The sequence below is a fragment of the Balaenoptera acutorostrata genome, chromosome 6 (assembly GCF_949987535.1).
Source record: "Balaenoptera acutorostrata chromosome 6, mBalAcu1.1, whole genome shotgun sequence".
Taxonomy (NCBI): Eukaryota; Metazoa; Chordata; class Mammalia; order Artiodactyla; family Balaenopteridae; genus Balaenoptera; species Balaenoptera acutorostrata.
In genome coordinates, this window is record NC_080069.1 from 5,951,506 (window position 1) to 5,969,789 (window position 18,284).

Here is an 18,284-nt window from a genome sequence, read left to right on the forward strand (position 1 = left end):
GTTTCCAGTTGTTTATTAGTTCATGGCAACAATTCCATCTCCAACTACAATTCCAGCCCAAGCACATTTCCTTTTTAACGTCATTTGAGGGGGAGAAAACAGTTCCACTTGCTGCTCTATAAACTTGAGAAATGGTCAGAAACCAATGCGCGGCTTTGTGGTGTCCGGATGCTCTTGGTGTTCTAATTTTGAAAATGGTTTATAAAAATAAAATTTCACAGATTGCCTAAACTTTGAACAGATGTAGTTTTCAACTTAAGAACCCTGCGTGAGCTGTTAAAAACATAAAGATTTTTTTCTTGCCTTTTTTGAAAGTATGGAAACTAAAACAGGGTCTTCTAATAACAGATAGAACAATGCTTCAGCACCATTTAGTTCCATCACAATTTGTTGGACTGCTTGCTGTGGGTGTTCTTGTGGAGGAACAAAACACTAGATATTCTCCTTGGCTGATGGTTAGAAGATGCTGGTTGTGACATATGTACATGATATGCGATATATATAGCAAATGTATCAATAATCATCATCCACAAATGAGATCACACTGTCCTCTGCACTCAGGTTGTGACAGCAGGAGACACCATGGGCTTGACTGCCTGGTGAACGCCCTTCCGATCATCCCCAGGTGTCTCTAGACGCCCCCAAAGTCTTCCTCTGCGTGCTCACGTACCTGTTTGTCAGAGGAAGTCCCCACTCTGCATCGCGCAAGATCTGCCCTCTGCCTTGCACTCCCGCTTGCCTCTGCCCACCCACCCCCCACTGTAAAGTCACTGGAGAAGCCACACCACCACCATCATTCCCAGTAACAGCATCAACTTCTAGCTTGTGGTGTTGCCTCTGGAGGAACCAGCGCTTCGGTCCTCAACGTGCCAGAACTTGTTAGGGTCCTGGATAGACTCAGACAGGCTGGCCATCATCTAGCTGTGGGCCATGCGTCCTCACTGGAACACAGAGACCTCTGTTTCTATCGGGATCCCTTCAACAATTCCCACAACAACTGGTTATCTCCACTTACTCATAATTTTTTTTTAGGTCATGAAAAAGAATTCCATCATGTTCTGACCCTCAATCTCAGCCAAATACAGTCTTAAGGGATGAGAAAAATAAGACAAACCAAAACAGAAGGCATGGTTTTTTTTTGCGCTATCATCCTATTTTTGCTTCTGAGGCTAGGTCATAAAAGGCATTGCAGCTTCCACCTTGATCTCTTGGATGGCTGGCTTTGGGGGAAGCCTGCCACCGTGTCATGACGTGGAAACTCACGCAGCCCTGTAAAGAGGCCCATATGGAGGAAACGGAGTCCTCTTACCAATAGCAAGCATCGGTTTGCCGGACACGTGAGGGAGCCACTTTGGAAGATCTTCCAGCCCCCTCTGAGGCTTAAGATGACTGGCTCGTCAGCCAAAATCCAACTGAAACTCATGAGAAATACAAGCCACATTGCCTAGCCAAACCACTCCCAAGTTCCTGACCCACAGAAACTATGAAAGACAAAAAGAGAGCACCTCTGTTTACAACATGGTTTACTGAATATTTTAAGCCCACTGTTGAGACCTGCTGCTCAAGAAAAAGATGCTTTTTCAAATATTATTGCTCATTGACAATGCACCTGGTCATCCAAGAGCTCTGATGGAGACGAACAATGAGATTAATGTGGTTTTCATGCCTGCTAACACAACGTTCATTCTGTGGCCCATGGATCAAGGAGTAATTTCTACTTTCAAGTCTTATTATTTAAGAAAAACATTTCCTAAGGCTCTAGCTGCCATAGATGGTGATTCCTCTGATAGATCTGGGCAAAGCAAATGGAAAACTTTATGGAAAGAATTCACCATTCTAGTTGCCATTAAGAACATTCATGATTCATGGGAAGAGGTCAAAATATCAGCGTTAAAAAGGAGTTTGAAAGAAGTTGATTCCAACCTTCAGGGATGACTTTGAGGGGTTCAAGACTTCAGCGGAGGAAGTAGAGGGAGATGTGGTAGAAATAGAAAGACAACTAGAATTAGAAGTGGAGCCTGAAGATGTGATTGAATTGCTGCACTTTCATGATAAAACTTGAACGGATGAGGAATTGCTTCTTGGGGATGAGCAAAGAAAGTAGTTTCTTAAGATGGAATCTATTCCTGGTGAAGATGCTGGGAAGACTGTTGAAATGACAACAAAGGATTTATAAAATGACATAAACTCAGCTGATAAAGCAGCGACAGGGTTTGAGAAGATTGACTCCAGTTTTGAAGGAAGTTCTACTGTGGGTAAAATGCTATCCAACAGCATGTCATGCTACAGAGAAATCATCTGTGAAAGGAAGAGTCAATCGATGTGGCAGACTCCACTGTTGTTTATTTTAAGGAACTGTCACAGCTACCCCAGCCTTCAGCAACCACTGCCCTGATCAGTCAGCAGCCATCAACATCGAGGCAAGACCCTCCACCAGCCAAAAGGTTATGACCTGCTGAAGGCTCAGATGATGATTAGCATTTTTTAGCAAAAAAGTATTTTTAATTAAGGTATGTACATTGTTTTTTATACATAATGCTATTGCACACTTAATAGACTACAGTATAGTGTAAATAATAACTTTATAGTATAGTATAAAGTATAGCATAATATAGTATATACTATAGTGTAAATAATAACTTTACACTATAGTATAGTATAAACATAACTTTTATATGAACTGAGAAATCAAAAAAATTCATGTGACTCATTTTATTGTGATAGTTGTTTCTTTGTGGTGGTCTGGACCAAACCTGCAATATTTCAGTTATGTTTGTTAGATTCTTCCAATCCAAGAGAATGGAATATCTGTCCATTTATTTGTGTCTTCTTCAGTTTCTTTCATTAATATCTTACAGTTTTCGATATGCAGGTCTTAGTTAAATTTATTCCTAGGTATTTTATTCTTTGGATGCAATTGTAAATGAGATTCTTTTTAAATTTCTCTTTCTGATAGGTCATTATTAGTGTATAGAAATGCAACAGACTTTTCTGTATAGATTTTGTATCCTGCAACTTTACTGAATTTATGTATTAGTTCTAACAGTTTTTTAATTGAGTCTTCAGGATTTTATACATGTAGTATCATGTCATCTGCAAATAGTGACAGTTTTACTTCTTCCTTTCCAATCCGGATTCCTTTTATTTCTTTTCCTTATTTAATTGCTGCGGCTAGCACTTCCAACACTATGTCAAATAGAAGTGATGAGAGTGGGAATCCTTGTCTTGCTCCTGATCTTAAAAGAAATCCTTTCAGCTTTTCACTGTTGAGTATGATATTGGCTGTGGGCTTGTCATATATAGCCTTTATTATGTTGAGGAACATTCCCTTTATACCCACTTTGCTGAGAGGTTTTATTATAAATGTATGTTAAATTTATCAAATGCTTTTTCTGCATCTATTGAGATGATCATATGATTTTTTTATCCTTTATTTTGTTATGTGGTGTATCACACTGACTGATTTGCAAATGTTGAACCATCCCTGCATTCCTGGAACAAATCCCATTTGATTATGGTATATGATCCTTTGAACGTATTGCTGATTTTGGTTTGCTAATATTTTGTTGAGGAATTTTGCATCTATGTTCATCAGGGACGTCAGCCTGTAATTCTTCTTTTCCTGTGGCATTCTTGTCTGGTTTTGGTATTGGGGTAATGCTGGCCTCGTAAAATGAGTTTGGAAGAGTTCTCTTCTATTTTTTGGGCGAGTCTGAGAAAAATTGGTACCAATTCTTTTTTGAATCATTGGTGGAATTCACCAGTGAAGCCACTTGTTGGAATGTTTTTGATTACCCGTTCCATCTCCTTACTAGTAATCAGTCTGTTCAGATTTTCTATTTCACCACAGTTCAGTGTTGGTAGATTATACATTTCTAGAAATTTATCAGTTTATTCTAGGTTGTCCAATTTGCTGGCATATAATTTTTCATAGTAGTCTCTTATGATCTTTTGTATTTCTGTGTTGCCCATCAACACGTAAATGGATAAACAAATTGTGGTCTATCCATATGTAGTCTATAAAATATAATAAAAAGTAGTACACGCAACTACGTGGGTGAACCTCAAAATAATCACACTTGGTGAAAGAAGCCAGACAAAAAGCACGTATTTTATGATTATATTTAAAATTCTAGAAAATGCAAACTAAATTATAGTGATGAAAAGTAGATCAGTGTATAACACCAAGAGTGACCCTTAATGTAAACTGTGGACTTTGTGTGATTATAGTGTGTTCCTGTAATACATGCCCCACTGTGTGGGGATATGGATAGCGGGAGAGGCTATGCGTCTCTGGGGGCAGGGCACATGTGGGAAATCTCTGCTCCTGCCCCTCAACTTTCCTGTGAACCAAAAACTGCTCTAAAGACATAAAGTCTTAATAAAAAAGTTTTTTAATAGATCAGTGATTGCCTGGGGATGGTAGAAGTGCCTAAGAAAGGAGATGGGAAGAGAGATTTCAAAGAGGCATATGGAAACGATTGGAGGTGATGGATATGTTCATTATCTTGATTGCAATGATGGTTTCAGTAATACATACACATGTCAAAGTATACCAAATTGTACACTTTAAACACGAGTAGTTTATTGCCTATCAATTATTCCTCAATAAAACCATTTTTAAATTAGGTTTACGTGCATTTTTAATAAGATATGTAGTTAAATAATTTGGGGAGTTATTCTTTGTTTGTTCTATATCTAAAGCCTACATCAAATGCTATCAGAAACACTACCATAAATATCCAAAATATTCGGCCAAAAAATATAATAGAGATATAATTAAATTATATCAAAACAGCCAAGAGCATGTAACCATTTGCAGACAGCCTGCACAGCCTTGGGGAAGAAGAGAGAGGAAATTGCCTGTCAGAGAAGCCTCTTTTTAGTACTAGATTAGCCATCCTCTCCTCATGCTGAAGACATCCCACTGACTTCAAAGACTCTCTAGATCAGAGAAAAATAGCGCTGGGGTAAATAATTGTGTTGAGTTGAGGCTCTCTGAAAAAGATCCTCTTTTGAGCTGTAGCCATGATGAGATTTATCACATCATCAGTGATAAGAGGACTTTGGGGCAGGACTCAGGAGCTACTGAAGTGCTCTTAAGCTACAAAGAGGAGAAAAGAAATGCATTTCAATCAAAGCAGAAGTTTCAGAGTCATGGGAGAGTGGTGCGATTCCTTGCTGGAGAAGCGACTGTGACAAATACACACCTTGCTGGTGAGACTGGCTTTGCGGGTTATCAGCAGTTTCTGGAAAAACCACCGGAAAAAATGATAGCTGAAGAAAGAGAAATCTATTACTGAAGCCACCATAATACAATAGCTTAACATTGACTCAAGCGCAGCGTGTGCACTGGGGTCACACCAGTGGGCACGTACGATTGCACCCGCCACAAAGAAGCAGAAACACGTGACTGAGGTGAGGTGGCCCAGGTAATTCACATGCACGAGAATGACCCACTCAGCTCTCAGATAATAGAAATATCTACTTTCTTCATGCTGTATGATGAAGACGATCAGTCAAAGCTGAAATCTGTTCTTATGACTGAGGTAGCAAAGTGATTAAGTGTTCCTGGTAAAATATCAATTCAAAGACCCGATGAGTATTAGAATTAAGGAAAGATGTAGCACTGGAGAATGCACTGAAAACGACTTGAATTCTAAAGAGCTCTACTACAGGGCTGAATGTGTTAAGTGAGTTAATAATTATTTGGGCAACACGGAGAAGGGAGACGTTAATGCCACTTTGGGTTGAATAGGGGGGCTTGTTGTTACACAAGGAACCACAGGGAGTGACATAAAAACAGAGGAGGCTCTCAATGTCACGTGCACAGAGGTGCTCAGCATAACAATTTTTACTTCATTTGTCATTCAAGAAGTACAAAGGTCTGCAGCTTTTGAAAACAGAGAAATAGAGAAATCCTTCGTTTGCTTCCTACACCAGAAAATAAATGTATTCCTCAGCCACAGGAGCTACCTTCCTCTGTTACAGGAGTCCCATGCTGGGTCCAACCCTAGCAGGTGAAAACCTCTTGGACCCACCTTGAATGGGATTGAACCCTCTCCCCCAACTCCCCTTTGTCCACACTACACTAGGAGCCGGGATGGAGCTCAGCCCAGAGGTGCAGAGACAGAGGTCTTCACCTACTTATTTTCAGACTGAGTTCAACCAACAGTGAGCCATAAATTGTCAGTTCCAGCCACGTGGCACCCTCACCTCTAGCTACCCGTTAGCACTGATGTTGTCATGAGCCCGTGGCTGGCCCCCCGCTGCTTGCTTCACAGATGGAGGGCCAGCAGGACACCCCACCCCCGTTAGAAACAGAAAAGCAGTGGGACCGGGAAGCATATTTAGGTCAACTGTGCATCATAGCAGACTTCTCTGCAGAGAGCGTGAAGCTTCTCTGGGATGACTTCCACCGAAGCAAAGCATTCACTCTGTACTGGCAACAGCATCAAAACATGCCAGCCTCTGCATGTACGGCCACTTAATCAATTCAAAAACATCCATGGAGCGTATGTTGTATGCCTATTATGGACGTCGGGAGTAGGGTTGCCAGATTCAGCAAATAAAAATACAGGGCGCCCAGTTAAATTTGAATTCCGGATAAATTCTTTAGTATAAGTAGGTTCCCTGCGTCAAAAGATAAAATGAGACAAAATTTTTAAGAGTTTATCTAAGCAAAAATCAATTCAAATTAGTCAGCGCCAGACAGGAAGTGGTTAGAAATGCTCCACCCACAGGAGCTGGGGAAAGACTTACACGGATCAGAGAAAGAGCAGAAGCAAAGAAAGGAAATCATTGATGGGCTGTAGCTGAAAGCTGGTTGGCTGGTTGTGATGGGCTGGCCTTAGGTTTTTTGTTTTGTTTTTTTAATTTATTTATTTTTGGCTGCGTTGGGTCTTCGTTGTTGCACGCGGGCTTTCTCTAGTTGTGGCGAGCAGGGGCTACTCTTCATGTGGTGCGTGGGCTTCTCACTGCAGTGGCTTCTCTTGTTGCGGAGCACAGGCTCTAGGCACGCGGGCTTCAGTAGTTGTGGCACGCAGGCTCAGTAGTTGTGGCTCGCGGGCTCTAGAGTGCAGGCTCAGTAGTTGTGGCACACGGGCTTAGTTGCTCCGCAGCATGTGGGATCTTCCCGGACCAGGGCTCGAACCCGTGTCCCCTGCACTGGCAGGCGGATTCTCAACCACTGCACCACCAGGGAAGCCTCTGGCCTTAGGTTTTGATCTTGTAACCCGGAGGCGTTTACAAGCTAAGGTTTTGATCTTGTAACCTGGAGGCGTTTACAAGCTACATTTCGGTTTGCTTACACAGGCCACCAAGGCATTTGAGCCACCTCAGTCCAGTGGCCTCCTTGTTTCATTAACAAGGAGTGGCAATGACCAGGGCAGATCTCCCGAGCAGAGTTCCGTGGAGGAGAATAAAACTGGAGAGGACAGTTAGGGACCTACTGTGGAATGTCTTCAACAGCAGGCAACCAACCAGTATGTGACCAAAAGTTGGGTGGCCGTAATTCAAGAACCAGCTGTTTAATTTCTTTTAGGGGAATGACCTTTGTTTAGCAAAACACCTGGAAAGGACTTGTTGGTTATGGAAAGGTAAGCCTCAGCGTCTGGCCAGGAGAAGCAGAGACAGATAGTGAGAAAGCTGACTTACTCAGCATGAAAAGGAAGAAGGAATGACATATTCTGGTACAGCCCTGCAGAAGAGACATAAGAGGGAAATTCTGAGGACAGCACATGTCAGGAGGCCAAAGGACAGGGAGGAAATTTTGTCCAGGCAGAAATTCTCTATAGGAGCTAAAGAATATGAAGGAAGTCAGAGCTTCCATCTTCCTGCTGTCAACTTCGTCTCTGCCACTGCCCTCACATCTTCCAAGTCTAGGCCTCGCTGATCTACCCAAGACGTGTTTGACAGGTGAAGAACAGTGGGTGTGTGACCCACTCAGCTCGGCATGACCGAGGTAGCAAGCAAGCCCGGGCAGGATGCCAGCAGGAAAGAAGGAAGGATCCCCGAACGGGACATCGAAGTGAAGGATGAACGTGTGAACCCACATCCCTGGGAAGCCACACAAATCTTAAGGAAGACAGGAATATGTCATTTGGGGTTAATGCAATTTCATTTAAGTCTCAAAAACCAGGAATCCCAGCTAACACCTAGCTCCACATATATAAGGCAACTTTTATACCCAACTCCTGATAGTTGGGGAAAGAATGATTGCATGTATAGATCTCTCAGTGTCTGTACTTCCTTCTTTCTTTCCTCTTCACAACTAATTTTTAACATCTTAGCACCATCACCAACATTTATTCGATCTCAGGAGAGACGGGCCAACTTAGATTGATTTCCTTTTCTCTTTGTTACTATCTCGGGCAAGATGTGTTATTGGGATGTCAGTTTCACGATTCTGTCCCTGCGCACCCAGCGATGAATGTTTAAGTGAGAAATACTGCTTTGCTCCTACCCCGTCACCTCCATGTATTTGAGTGTATAGATACATGTGTTCCCGTATGGGATTGTTCTATTTCCTGCAGTGGGTGGATATATTCTACAATCTATGAAAGACCAATGAAATGCTTCTTGCAACTGCTTATAACATTTCTCAGCTGAGGTTCCAATGGTTTCCCCAAAACTAAGTACTGATACATAATGACAGTGGCAGATTCACATAGTGTATTGTTATTTCTGGAACAATGCCTTCAGAATGATATTATTTGGCCAGTCGCCTGGACTGCTCTAGACTGTCCCTTGACTATAATAATTGACACTTCAGAAAGTTTCCTCCTGGCGGGAAACTCCATTCAGAGAACAGAGCATCTGCAGTGGACGATGTCTGATGAGTCATCAGAACATTAAAACGGTCAGGATTCACATGTATGTCAAAATGTTCATGTAACACTCCTTGCTGGAGAGACACTGGCAATTAATTTTTGCAATTATTGTGCTGGTTCTCTTTCCCCATCTCCTGAAAGCTACCCCAAAAGGGCTCGATGATTTGACATTCATTATCCCTGGAGTATGTCCATGATCTTCCTGCTTTCCTTGGAGTGTTTGGGAAATCAGCAAACCTAACCTTCAGTCAAGTATTTCGATTTGAACAGGACGTGATAAGGCAAAAGCTACCTGCTTGGTTCCCAGGTTAACTACCCTGCAGCTTCCCTGATGTTGCTGACAATCTTCCAACCTGCCATCTCCTGCCTCTTTCACTTATTCACGTCATTTATTCTGGCAAACATTCATCCTGACCCTTCCAGCCATTTCCAATTGAACGCATCTGAGCTGGTCAGTTCCGCTTTGAGTTTTCCCAATAATTCCTATTTCTATTTCAAAAACCCAAAGCAACAAATATCTACCCTTTAGCAACAGTGCTTTTTAAAATATTGTTTTTATTTCAGTGCCTTTATCAATAGATACATGCACACGCTAGGAATTTCTTCATATTCATTTTATAAATGGTCTTTTCTTGACTCCACAATCAGCATGCCCAGATGAGCACACACATGTGCTAGGGCCTTTCAATTTAAAACAAAACCCAAAACACTATCTATCCCTAACTTCACAGCATTTATAGTCTAAAAGTGCTTATTTATCCAAGTCAAATAGATTTCTTAGTGACAAATCTTTCTTGCAAGCTATCAAAAATTTTAAGGCATGTCTCCACTTAATAAATCACTTTCTCATTATTCCTGGGTAATTTACCTCTGCTCTTTGCCTCTGCTTTTTTGCTATTTTCTTACCTTTATTCATTCTTGTTTATGAGAGAAGCACAACGTAGGTGAAAATTAAATATTTTCACTTTACATAATAATTGGAATACAGGAGAAAGGTTGAAACTACAGCCAAAAATCTAATTTGGATACAAATAAAGTCTTAATATTATCAACCAATTTTTCTCCCATTCTATCTTTGGGCCTTGTTGCTAACCATAAAAACTGTCCAAGGACAAATGATAACAGAGCGCGTTTCATCCCGAACATTTGTCAGAATGAAAGGTAAACGGCAGAGTGATACTGAAGACTCATACTTGGGCGTTACGTGTGCATGTGGTACCCAGTACCAGGACAGAGCGGGAACCTCCAAATATCACGTTTCCTTTCCTTTCTCCAAACAAATGGGGCAGCTCAGAGTCTGTGGCGAGGGCTAGACTATAACAAAACAACGTCAACTCTGACCATCTGTCAAAGCAAACTGGAGTCAGAGGAAAGAAGGTGTTCTGGGCCAGGCAATGCCAGTGGGATGGCAGACAGCACAGTGATAGCCAATAATAATAACCCCTCAGAGAACAATCCTTGCACTCTCCAGGTCAGGAATCTTAGAAAGGAAGGAACACAGAGGCAACCAAGAAATCAGAGTAGTCTTCATGGCACTGTGTCTTCTCTGCATTTTGCTGATTAACTGAGCCCTACGTGTGCTAACCAAGGAGTCCACGGGGGATGAGGTGGGAGAGGCCCCCCGGGGACGCTGGAGGTAGGGGTGATGGGGAAAAAAGAAAAGGGTACAATTCCACTAGGAATAGGGTATCTGGAGACTCTGTCTTCAAATCCAGCAGACCTCTAGGCACAGTTTCAGGCCCTAGTTAGGATTCCGTAGCAATTTTTAAGACAAAGCAATTTTCCTAAACATCCCTAGTTTTTACTTTAGTCACTCGTATCTGGGTGTATCTGGGTCTTATTCGAGTTCCCAGCCGTTCTGCTCATTTTACCTTCTAAGTGCAAATGAGAGGCTGGAAAGGGTCAATATTCACACCAGCTGGGGGCTTAAGATAAGGAATTTGAACACAAAACAACAAGAACTAGAGCTTGTGGGACACCCGCCTATGAAGCTGGGGCGTCAGAACTGATGCCCCAGACACGGCAGTGTTCTCTCTACCGCTCAGCACCGAGGGGTGAAGGAGTGTCAGAGGACACCTCATGGCAGCCACGGCCCTTCTCCAAGACCACAGAACAAGTCATTTCGCCCACGGCCAAGCCCAACACCCAGGCGTTCTGTCTTCCAATGCTGCGCTATTATTATTCTACTAGGTACGATAGCTCGAATAGCCATAGAGCCTATCGTAAGCCAGGTACTAGTCGAAGCCCCTGACAGGTGTTACTTTACTTAACCTTACAACCACTTCCCTGATAGAGGGACATATTGCTATGTGGACCTTCTTCAGGCGAGGAATCTGAGGCCCAGAGTGTGTAAGTTACTAGCTCAGTCTCAAAGCTGGGGAAAGGGCTGAGCTTCCTACCCTGAACACCCACACTCCCTGCCCCTAAGGAGCGTGCGTGTCTCCCTGCCCCCTCCCCCCATGGCTCCAACTGCAGAGAAGACTGGCCCCCTGGTGCTTCCTTAGCCCGACTTCACCGTGCAGTGAATTTCTAAATTCTCCTGGGCATCCGGTGGCACACAGCGTCACCAGAACACAAAGTCTTGAATTGAGTAATACTGGGCTCTCTCGCTGTAACTGGGAGAATAACAGCTTGTTTGCCCTCATTCTTTCCAAGCTCCCTCACTGTTCCTCGAAAGGGTTTAAGCAATTTGATGCCTAAGAACGATGTCATCAGCTCCAGGCCCAGCTCCTGTAGTTCTACGTGAAAAACAAAGAATTTGTCACCGTGAAATAACAGGAGGGACGAGAAAGCGGAGAGGATTGCAAGCTGGGTTTTTTTTTTTTTTACTGGCTCTGATGAATTCTCTAATTGGCAGTTGGACCCCATGTCAGAAGCAGAAATGTGTGCAAGGCCTCGGGCTAATCATCTCACACCCCTCGCAGTTAGGAAAACTCCTAACGAGAGCTGCCTGAGGTTGTCTGATTTCTTTTCTTTTTTTTTTTTGTCCATTTGGAGGGCAACTAAAATCCGCCTTTGCGGGCACAAGCCAATAACTGACCCTCTTTTCTGCTGCACAGAACCTGAAGCGGGTGGCGGAGACCTGGATGGATGAGTTTGCCGAGTACATTTACCAGCGGCGCCCGGAGTACAGGCACCTGTCCACGGGGGACCTCTCCGCCCAGAAGGAGCTGCGCAGACAGCTCAAGTGCAAGGACTTCAAGTGGTTCATGGCGGCGGTGGCCTGGGACGTGCCCAAGTACTACCCTCCAGTGGAGCCCCTACCCGCAGCCTGGGGGGAGGTGAGGCGCCCCCTGGGGGTGGGAGTGGGGCTGCTGAAACCCTCAGCTCCCTTGCCCTGCGGCCAGGGTCAGCTGAAATAATCTCCGAAAGATACATGTCCTCTGTAGGAACTGCTGGGGAAGGGCATTCAGCTCACCCCTCGAACCCCTGGCCACTGTTGACTCCCCAAATTGATTTTTTTTAAATGCACCTGGAAACTATTTATTTGAGATTAGTGAAATTGCCCTAAGAGCTTGCAGAGAATGAAAATATCTGTCGTGCTCCTGTGTACATAAATGTGACCTGAGGTCCACGATAAAATCCCTCCCTGTCCGCCGCACGCACAGCCTGGTTGCTATGGGCGTGTGCAAGGACGAGGTGCCCCGATGGGGCTTGGCGGCTTTCCTAACCAGGTGTGCGATGCAGAATCAAGAAGATGCGCTTTCCCGCAATACCCAGAACTGTGGCACGTGTGGGACCTCATGGGTTCCTTAAATAAGCACCAACCTTTCCACCTCTGAGCGCTTCTTTTAAATTTTACTTCCTGATCTAAAATGGAAAGAGCTGAAAGGCCCCAGCTGCCCAATTTAAAGCATCTATATTTTGGCATATAAAGGACTTTTGTGCTGGGTTCAGTTCTGTTCAGTCTCGTTACTGTGGCCTTTTCCTCTTAGGAGAGGGTGTGCTAGAGCAAGGACTCAAATTGGATGAGGTGAATTTAGCCTGCAATTTATTCTGCTCGTAGCAGGGGGATTAGGCGGGGGCTGGGGCCGGGTAGGAGGGACGCTAGCGCCATCCCCACGCTCAGGAGCGGACTGTCTCGGTCGTGCAGGAGCCTTCCCATCGTCGTCCTTGACTTTGTGGTGTGGGGAGAACAGGTGCTTGGCCGGTTAGTGTCTGTGGCTTGGCAGAGCTCTGAACACAGGTGGCCCCCGGGCGTGGCCGGGGAGGCCCGCGCGCTGGGGCATCGTCCTTGCGTGGTCTGTCCTGGCTCCGCGCAGGAAACGCGCTCCGCAGGTTACACGCGCGCCGCTTGTTTGGCTGAGGGGCCCGCAGAGAGGTGGTTCTCTGCTTGACCTGGGATACCTCGGGCATGAAGGACAGAGCCAAGGCTAGCACCACAAGCTTCATCTCCTAATATTTTTTTGTATGCGCACGTGGTCCTGATCCTGGATGCTTCAGTCAGTGAATAATTTGGTCTCTGATCCTTTGCATCTTAAAGATTTCATTAAAGCGTCCCCGGAATATTAGTAATATTACTCTCCTGGTATTCGTTTTTGTTATCTAGCAGGGGCTTAATTTACAGCAGCAGAAATTTAAAGTAGACCCCCAGAGAGAACTTTCTTAGTCTAAGGTGTTGTAAGACATAAGAATTTGTTACCCAATAAGCAGGTGAGTTTCTTCCTCGAGTTTTTGGGTTAAGGTTGTGTCTGCCGTCTTTCCCTGATCATCTAAAAACAGTCCTGCCGTAGTGACTTAGGAAACTCTCCGAGCGCCCGCGGCCCCGCCCCACGGCAGAGCCAAGCGAGCGGGACTGGAGCACGCGGAGGGGAAAGAGCGGGACTGGAGCACGCGGAGGGGAAAGAAGCCCTCCCCCCCAAGTCCCTTCTGCCTCCGGACCCTGCGCCCGGAAGCGCTGGTGTTGGTAGCTGGCCTGATGGCCTCAAGGTTGCTCCGCGGAGCTGGAGCGCTGGCCGCGCAGGCCCTGAGCGCCCGCGGTCCCAGGGGAGTCTCCGAGGTGCGCCCAATGGCGTCTGGAGGTGGTGTTCCTACTGATGCCGAGCAGGCGACTGGGCTGGAGAGGGAGGTCGTGCCGCCTGCACGCAAGGGTCTGGACCCGTACCATACGCTCGCCCCGAAGGCAGCCTCAGGCACCAAGGAAGACCCTAATTTAGTCTGCTTCATCACCAGGAAGCGGATGGCGGGCTGCATCTGTGAAGAAGACAGCGGTGCTTGCACAAAGGCGAGGCCCGGCGAGGCCCTAGCTGTGGAACCCATTGCGAGCGGGTGCCCTACCAGCTGGCCCACGGGGCCCCTGCACTAGCTCCCCCAAAACGGGATGTAAAGTTTCTTCTTTCCAGTAAAGACTAGCCATTACATTGGCTCCTCCTCCCATTAAAAAAAAAAAGAGAGAAGAAAACTCTCCAAGACCTCCCAGTATTACTGTGGGATTCCAGACGAGGTTAAAATCTCATCAGTCTTTTCCCTATGTGGAAATGTAATTTTTTATTCCAACCTGGCTACTACCTAAACTGCGACTGGTCGCATTTTCCCTCATTGCCTGACTAAACCATAACCTGCATTTATAAAGCATCTTGGGGGGAAAACAAAGCATCTTGCATGGAAACAGATTCAAAATTCCCCTGCGGTTCTAGAAAAGACATAACTTTCCAGGAATAATAAGAACCATCTTATGGCCAGTGGGTGATGCCAGTTTTTAATCTATTACTCTTGACTACCTCACAGCTTTACGTGGTTTGCCTGGGCCCTAGAGACATTTGAGTTCGTCATCCTTGGTTTAAACAATCAGACATAGAGAAGATCAGATTTTCTTCTAATATAATGGCAAATTTCTTTCCCCAAAGCTTCAGAACAGCAAGCAAAGTAAGGTCACCTTTAGGTTTAGGGAAAGAAGAAAATGGCAAAGTAGTTCAAGGGCCAGTTACATTTGCTCAGTGAAGGGGTGGTACACGGCAAGGATGAAGACGAGACATGGGAGGAAGGCAGAAGGAAGGGGAATCAGCAAGTGACAGGGTTTGGGCTGGTAAAGTGTATTGAAAAATATCTATTTCCCAAGCAGGGGAGATCCCTGAGAGTAAAAGTGATGCCTGGACATTTAATGCAGGAGGCAAATGAACTATTTGAAATGCAGCTTAATCTACATGAAATGATGAACAGGAAAGACCATTTTCTAACTATATATTGGGTAATAACCTACTTCTTAATGGTGGATAAAAATTGCTAAATGTGCAGAATATACCTGTGGACCATTTTATCTCTAAAAAAATTCAAAGTTTTCACTCGTGTATTTTTTGGCCCTCTAAAAAGAGCTTTTGTTTATTATTTTTTTATTTTGGAATAATTTTAAACATACAGAAAAGTTGCAAAGAAGGCACAGAAAGCTGACATACACCTTTCAGCCACTTCTTCTAATGTTAACATCTTACATTTGCCACCATACGTTTAACCATAGCACATTTAAACTAAGTAATAAGTATTGGTACAATACTATTAACTCGGCTACAGACTTCAGTCAGATTTCACCAGTTTTTTGTTTGTTTGTTTGTTTGTTTAACTAATGTCCCTTTTCTGCGGCAGGATCCAATCTAGTGTATAAAAGGGCTGTTTCATTTCCTATAAACTTTAAATTAATGGCTCGAATGCGCCAAGCTCCTACATAAATGTAATAGGTCACTTGCTGTTTTGATAAGAGAGTGAAAAGGGAAAGGCAGACTGTGTGGTTTTTTAAAAGCAGGGGTAGGAAGGAACCACAAACCTCCAGCAATGAAAACACAAAACTCCTTTATGGGAGCACTGTGCCAGGAAGCAGGGTAACGTGCTGTTTCATGCACTTGTACTTGGAACAGTTTCCCACCTGCTCCTCTGTGCCAGCCTGATTCTGGGTAAACAATGAAGTGCTTAGGCAATCTTGGGCTCTGGTCGTTGGAACCCAGCTTGGAAAGGATGTGTCACAGACCATACACAGCCTATAAGCTGCTACTCGTTTCCCTGACAGATTCAGCTGGTTGTCGTGTGTGTCTCCTAACTCATTCCTCTGCTTCCCACGCCCCCCGCCCCTTAGCTTATTCTCCACTTGAAACGGGAGATCAGGCCACTGCCTCACTCAGAACCGTTCAACAGCTACCAGCTCTCTCGGGGTCAAAGTCAAAGTCCTCACCTGCACCCTGAACGACCTGGCCCCTGTCGCGTCCCCTCCGACCTCATCTCTTACTGTTAGCCCTCGGCTTCCTTGTTCCAGGGACACTGGCCTCAGCGCTGCTCCCCATCAGGCCAGGCACAAGCCCACCTCAGGGCCTTTTCACTTGCTGTTCCTCCTGCTTAGATCCCAAGGCTCTTCCCTCACGCCCTTCAGGCCCTTTCTCCAAAAGCACTGTCTTCTCGGAAAGCCCTCGCCGGCTGTCCCCTCTGTCGCGTGCAGCAATGCACGCGGGGCTGCCCATCCTCATCTACTCCCAATGCCCCTCCCCTGCTCTCTCCTTCTCATCAGCATCCCTCGCTACAGAACAAGCTATGTCATCTACGTATTTATCGTGTTTCTGACCTACCTAGAAAGCCAGTTCCAGGACATAGGGGTTCTGCAGATTTGTTGAGTTACTACTGCCCTTCAGCAGCTAGAAACAGGGTTTGGCATACAGTGGGTGCTCAGTAAATGCTTATTGAGTGAATGATGAAGGAATGGAGGATCCTGGCTCCGTCACCCCCTCTGCATTCACGGCTCTGCCCAGAGGTCCCCATGGGCAGGCCAAGCTCGGGCTCCCCTTCACTGCACAGGGAAGGGTCTCCACACCACTCCCTGGCCGGCCATACAGAGGCTGCATCTCTGGAAAGCCTGGCCGGGAAGACAGTGTGAGTAATGCATCTCAGGTGAGTGATTCCAAGGGACTGTCAGGTCCACATTCCGTGTCATAGTCCAACAAGATATGACATATTCTCTCCTGACACCCTAAGGAGGAGAACCTCCAAAAGTGAAAATCCTCCGTGCCAGCAATTTCCAATCTCTCCATGCCACCTTCGCACTTCAAAGGCAAGAAGAGATTAAAGTCACCTCTGATGGAGGCGTCATTCCATCCTCTGGTCGCCAGGGTAGTGGGTGGAGTGGGGAGATGAGGGGCCCCGAGAGAATAAAGGGGATTTTGAGCCATGTACTAAGTCAAGCATCCCTTGGTGCTATTCAAGTAGAAGCAATGCGCTTTCCGCAGTGCCGTGTTGGAGAAGAAACCCGGGTAAGAACAGGTTGAAAGCAGAAAACTGTTCTTAAACCAGGCACAGAGGGAGTGTGTCTTTTTGTGTCAAGATGCTAAATGAACGCAACAGAATTTCCGATTATTTTTTGCCTTCTTACTCCTTCCCCTCCTTAGAATTCATGAATTCGTGGTAGCCATTTATAGTACTCCTTTATAGTCCAAAAAGTAGAGTTCTGCAGAATCCCACATCTTCATGTGTAAGAGGGAATAAAAGATGTAAAATAGACAGGCGTGTCTTTCCTGACCAAGGTGTCTGCTCGCCGTCCTCAATGTGCCAATCTTGACACATCCGTTTGTCATCTTGCCATTGTGCAAAACTTTTGAAAAATCTTTATTTTAAAAATTCATTTCAATGCTGAACTCCTTCTGCTGCTATTTAAACCCCTCGCTCAAGAGTCATGTCACCCTGAATTGCGGCATCTTCACAAAGACAGGCCCCCGGAATCATCCCAGCTCACCTCCTCGGCTTCAGCTGCTCTTGACTTCTTTTCACTGGCTCTCTTCCTTCTGATGTTCTCACGGCGCACGAGGCCTTTCAGATTTCTCCGTATGGGCTTCCAGGAGAGGAAGTTTGACACTAGGAGGCGCGTTATCTGAAAGGCCATCTGATGGTGTGATGTTGTCTCTTTCAAACAAATTCTACGCCAGGGCGGCTACTGGGTAACACAGAGGGAAAAGCCAGGCTCCGGCTCCTTTTCTTGGGAGAGCAATGGCCCCCTTTCCCGTCTCCCCCCAACAGCCTCGACTGGCAACTGGGGAACCCACAGAGGACGTGTCTTGCTGCTCCCCTGGCAAGCACGCTGGGACCGTCGCTGCCCTTCGGCCGCTCTCTGTCTAAACCAGACCTGTAAACTGAGCAGCCGTTCAGAGATGATCTGTCATTCTCTGAGTGCACGAGACTTGATCTGTCATTTACTTTCTCAGGCAGAGACAATGCCGGCACACTATGCTAATTCACCTCTCTGGAGCTCTACAAGCAGGTTGAGAGAAAGGTAAGACTACATAAAGAATTGCATTAGCCTTTGAGCTTCCACTATGTGTTCTCTGAGTTCTCAACAGCTGAGACAGCTGAAGACAAACTTAGTGTTGTCTTCAACACTAAACGTGATTTTAATTTCATATCCCCAGCTGAGCAAACTGGACATCTTAATGTCTCAAAAGCAGCAATTTGACCCATGTCCTAATAGAATCAGAGGTGTTTCAGAAC

At 45.2% G+C, this 18,284-nt stretch overlaps 1 protein-coding gene across 1 annotated transcript in view; it reads left to right on the top strand.

Annotated features, from left to right (window-relative positions):
• The window catches only part of GALNTL6 (polypeptide N-acetylgalactosaminyltransferase like 6), a 1,175,458-nt gene that overhangs the window by 1,102,016 nt on the left and 55,158 nt on the right, over window positions 1-18,284 (top strand). Inside the window, exon 9 of the mRNA XM_007192672.2 lies at window positions 11,891-12,112. Within this exon, the coding sequence (XP_007192734.1) occupies window positions 11,891-12,112 (222 nt within the window). The remainder of the gene's footprint in view (window positions 1-11,890; window positions 12,113-18,284) is intronic.